We start from the raw sequence: 4,829 nt of genomic DNA, 5'->3' as shown, positions 1-4,829 counted from the left end.
ATGAGGATGCTTTTGGACTAGGATTTTAAATCTTATTGTTAAAACAATAAGTTCAGTAAAAACAGTAAATAAACTAAGAGTCAATATGAAATTAACTTTAATTCATATAAGTTGAGTGATAATTGAGAGGAAAAGGTTGAGACAACGAGAAAACGGCTCAAACGTTCCTGTTTCTTTAAGGCTGCTCCAAAATTCTTGATAATTTTAATGATAACCCGCAAAAGATCCAACATTTTTTTAGCAGATTCATCGTGTTAAAATATATGTTTTCAATCACAGTTTAGTGAGTCAGTCAGTTAGAAACAACTCCTGTATCGGTCACATGACGTACCGATGCAGTGTTTGCTCTATGGGACCCGTCACTAGCAGGTTTCCAACCAAACATAGAAAGTTTCACAGGTCAGATTTCATGCAGAGGTCATAATGTTCTGGCTGATAAGAACAGTCTGCAGTCAGATGGCTTAGATATTTATTTACATGTTTAACTAGTGGCTGTCATATGAAAAACAACATTTATACAGTTTATTTACATTAACTGTAAGGCATTATGGGAAAAAAACAAGCTGAATAAATGAATAAAAAAAACAACATTTAGACAATAAAACGTGTTTCTGGAATAATCTGAAGCCGTCTGCAGGGAGAGAGCATCGTGTTAGTGAGAGCAGAACCTTAACTTTACTGTATCCGGGTCCGGACCAGAACCAGAACCAGCTTTATCCTCTAGAGGCGCCATCTAAGACCGGCTGGTTCTGGTTGGAGTAGTGTTTTGGTTAAAGAAGGAACCGGTGGTTTCTGTTCAGAGATGGACCCGATGCTCTTCAGCGCCGGTACCGACCCGGTCAGGAGGTTCTGTCTTTTCACAGTTTTCTGCTGTTTGTCCTGAATGTAAAATTAAAGCCTGAATCGTTTAGAATAAAGCAAAGAGGAGGAAGATGAGGATGATGATGGTCCAACATTCAGAAACCAGAATGAAATGGGTCGGCCCGGGTCCGCGGACTCATCCTGACGCGCCGGATTGACACTTTGGCTGAGTTTTATTTTGAAAAGCAGAATATCTGAAGCAGCTCCTAAATCCTCCTCACTGCTGATAGAGATAAATCCTCATTAATGGGTTAAAACTGGTCGACTGATTATTGATGCTTTAAAGGAGACGGAATTTTTTATTATATATTCTGATCTGATTGGTGCGTCTTTATTCTGCAAATATGGGTTCTGATGAAACGAAGCATTTTGACTCGTCTGAAACCTTTTTAAATAACAAAACAGACCATGGCTGAATCCTTCTGTTTGGTTTCAGCCTCTTTCTTTAGATTTAGTGTTTCTGCTCCTCTGCCTGCAGGACAGGAAGCTGCAGATGAAGCAGCTGCTGGTAGACGCCGTGTTTTAATGACAAACGGAATGATTTCAGTCCTTCAGTTGGTGAGCGGAAGGACTTTTTTTAATTGATGCAAAGACTAAAACCCAAAGGAAATGTGCAGCCTGAGCTCCGTGGCTTCGGTTCCTCTGAGCTCCCCGTCAGGCTCCAGTGCTGCAGGAATAAAGTGCTCTAAGAAGAAATCTGCATCCTGGACACCCCCTCCCCCCCCCCATCCCGCTGAACGTCTTCATCTCTCTGCTCCTTCATCTGCATCATCAGCTGTGAGGATCTGACTGTAATAAATACTTTCTGAACACTTTGAATCGTTCCCAGCAGCTTTGGATCAGGAATCAGGAAGAAGCAGCAAATGAAGAGGATTAGAGGCGTTTCCTTTGGAGGAGTTATTGGGGAGGAGCCGTCCTCCCAGCCAGCAGAGAGGGATTAACCATGAAGCTGAAATCTTTAATATCTCTGCGGGGAAATACTGACGTTATCAGGATGAACCGACCACCTCAGTGATCGGCTCCTGTATCTCTGGTCTCTGCGTTCAGATCCACGCCGAGCCTCCGTCGGGGTAGCAGTAGTGTTAGCTTCTCAGAGCCGGGCTGCTGCTGGACTTCTCCGCCTCTTTCACGTTCCCGTCCTTCATCACAGCAGAAAACACCTGGAACAGGAAACATGGAACACTGAACATCAGGAAGTCATTCCAGACCCATGAATCCGGTGACGGCGCTGACCTGAGCCCAGCGGCGGTTCCTGCTGATCATGTGCGTGTTGGCCATGGCGGTGAAGAGCGTCTGCGGCTGCAGGTCGTCCGGCAGGCGCGTCAGGAACTGGGCGATGTGGATGAAGTCCATCTGCATCAGGACGTCCTCGTAGAGCCGCAGGATCCCCAGCCCGGTCCGGAACAGACTCTCCTCTCCGTCTCTGCAGAAGACGTCCCAAACTCGGCACGCCACGTCCAGCGGGAGCGACTTGCTGTACAGGGTGAAGATCCTGGAGGGAGGAAGAGGAGGGAGACATCTTCAGCAGCAGCTGGTGGGACGGTTCCACCCAGACAGAACCAGTTCAGCTTCCTCCAAATGGCTGCAGTGCTAACATGTTTACAAGCTAACAAACACAAACGTTAGCTGTAGTGCTAACATGTTTACAGGCTAACAAACACAAACGTTAGCTGCAGGGCTAACGTGTTTACAGGCTAACAAGCACAAACGTTAGCTGCAGGGCTAACATGTTTACAGGCTAACAAGCGCAAACGTTAGCTGCAGGGCTAACATGTTTACAGGCTAACAAGCGCAAACGTTAGCTGTAGTGCTAACATGTTTACAGGCTAACAAGCGCAAACGTTAGCTGTAGTGCTAACATGTTCACAGGCTAACAAGCACAAAAGTTAGCTGCAGGGCTAACATGTTCACAGGCTAACAAGCACAATTGTTAGCTGCATGGCTAACATGTTTACAGGCTAACAAGCACAAACGTCAGCTGTAGTGCTAACATGTTTACAGGCTAACAAGCACAAACGTTAGCTGCAGGGCTAACGTGTTTAAAGGCTAACAAGCACAAACGTTAGCTGCAGTGTTAACGTGTTTACAGGCTAACAAGCACAAACGTTAGCTGCAGGGCTAACATGTTTACAGGCTAACAAGCACAAACGTTAGCTGCAGGGCTAACATGTTTACAGGCTAACAAGCACAAACATTAGCTGCAGTGCTAACATGTTTACAGGCTAACAAACACAAACGTTAGCTGCAGTGCTAACGTGTTTACAGGCTAATAAGCACAAACGTTAGCTGCAGTGCTAACATGTTTACAGGCTAATAAGCACAAACGTTAGCTGTAGTGCTAACATGTTTAAAGGCTAACAAGCACAAACGTTAGCTCCAGTGCTAACATGTTTACAGGCTAATAAGCACAAACGTTAGCTGCAGTGCTAACGTGTTTACAGGCTAAAAGGGACAAATGTTAGCTGCAGGGCTAACATGTTTACAGGTTAAAAGGAACAAACGTTAGCTGCAGTGCTAACGTGTTTACAGGCCCCAGGGGAGGCCGGTTGGGGGTCTGATGGACTCACCAGTCGATCAGGTAGAGGTCAGGGGTCAGGCTGTTGGTCTGGAAGTGGCTGAAGAGACGAGGCAGATTTTCCTCGAAGAAGATCTCAAAGGCTGTAAAATACTTTAACATCTGGGAGAGAGAGGGAGAGCAGAGAGCTACAGATCTCTGGGGTTCTGGAAAGTTCTGGAATGGTTCAGCTGGTTACCAGGTCGTGGTCCACTCTGAAGAAGGCCATCTGACAGGGTTTGTTGAGCAGGTTGGCGAACGTGATGAAGGCCTCGGCCTCCTCCAGGTTGAGGATTAGCACGGCCGCGATGAACGACATCCCCTGGACCTGAAACACACCCAACTCTGAGTCGGACCGGGAGAGGTTCTACGGGTCCATCACAGAACCTGAGGAGGACTCACGTATCCGATGTCGGGTCTGTAGCAGGTGTACGCTCCCAGAACGCTGTGCAGCAGGTCGTGGTATGGACCGCCCTGCAGACACAACAGAACAACGTCACCCCAAACGCCCCAGAACCTCCAACCTGACCCGTCAGAACCGCTGCAGGTCCGGTACCTTCTGGAAGATGAAGAGAGATGGGAAGGTTCTGGAGATGTCCAGCTTGATGAGGTCCAGACTGGACTCCCTGTCGGCCAGCGAAGCTCCTCCATCTACACAGAAACACAGAACAGCTGTTAGCTCCGCCGCCGGCCCGGTTCTGACCAGGTTTCCCGCCCCGCTCCGGTACCGCTCTCGTTGTCGTTGACCGAGCTGGTCTCGCTGTAGCTCCTCCACTTCTCTTTGGCTCTGGACAGGAAGATTTCATACAGCTCTGCAGGAACACAAACAGAACGGAACATTCAGCACCACTAGAACCGGGCCTGGATGGACCGGTCAGCGCCGGAGGGTGGAGGAGAACCCGCCTCCCGTTGGTACCTGGGGTGATGTTAAGCTCGTTCCCGATGGCCAGGCTCCACACTCTTCCTCGGACTCCAGGAGGAAGGCCCTGCCACCAGAGCTCCCGGACGCGCCGCGTCGCCTTCCTGAACACAAACACAGTCAGTGAGCCGCGAACACGCCCTCCGACCAACACCGCAGAACCCGGAGGACCTGCAGAACCTACACGCTGTCCCAGTGAGGGAGGATCTCCTGGTTCCAGATCACCATGGCGCTGGAGATGCTGTCCTCCTGTCGGTGTCTCTCCTTCATCTGACGCTTCTTCTTCTGGGCTTCCTTCATTTCTGACGGAGACATCAGAAATTTTATGTTAATATAAAAATGTAGAGCATGAGGCGGGACGGTGCGCTGATCCAAACCCATAGAACTGTTCCCACAGTTTCTCCAATTCAACTTGTAGAACTGTTCCCGCGGTTTCTCCGATATAACCCGTAGAACCGTTCCCACGGTTTCTCCGATATAACCCGTAGAACCGTT

General features: G+C 48.5%; 1 protein-coding gene across 1 annotated transcript in view; it reads right to left on the bottom strand.

Moving 5' to 3' along the window:
• Positions 1 to 1,441: 1,441 nt before the first annotated feature.
• The window catches only part of LOC107097166 (TBC1 domain family member 12-like), a 21,091-nt gene continuing 17,703 nt past the window's right edge, over positions 1,442 to 4,829 (bottom strand). The window contains exons 5-13 of the mRNA XM_015394199.1: positions 4,519 to 4,636; positions 4,332 to 4,438; positions 4,144 to 4,227; positions 3,972 to 4,066; positions 3,818 to 3,889; positions 3,615 to 3,743; positions 3,429 to 3,538; positions 2,095 to 2,353; positions 1,442 to 2,021 (exon numbers count right to left, since the gene is read on the bottom strand). Coding sequence (XP_015249685.1) covers positions 1,944 to 2,021; positions 2,095 to 2,353; positions 3,429 to 3,538; positions 3,615 to 3,743; positions 3,818 to 3,889; positions 3,972 to 4,066; positions 4,144 to 4,227; positions 4,332 to 4,438; positions 4,519 to 4,636 — 1,052 coding nt within the window. The 3' untranslated portion in view covers positions 1,442 to 1,943. The remainder of the gene's footprint in view (positions 2,022 to 2,094; positions 2,354 to 3,428; positions 3,539 to 3,614; positions 3,744 to 3,817; positions 3,890 to 3,971; positions 4,067 to 4,143; positions 4,228 to 4,331; positions 4,439 to 4,518; positions 4,637 to 4,829) is intronic.

The sequence above is a fragment of the Cyprinodon variegatus genome, unplaced genomic scaffold, assembly GCF_000732505.1.
Source record: "Cyprinodon variegatus isolate N-32 unplaced genomic scaffold, C_variegatus-1.0 Scaffold677, whole genome shotgun sequence".
In the NCBI taxonomy this organism is placed as follows: Eukaryota; Metazoa; Chordata; class Actinopteri; order Cyprinodontiformes; family Cyprinodontidae; genus Cyprinodon; species Cyprinodon variegatus.
Note: the sequence above shows the minus strand (reverse complement) of the source record. Positions and strands in the feature narration are given on the sequence as shown.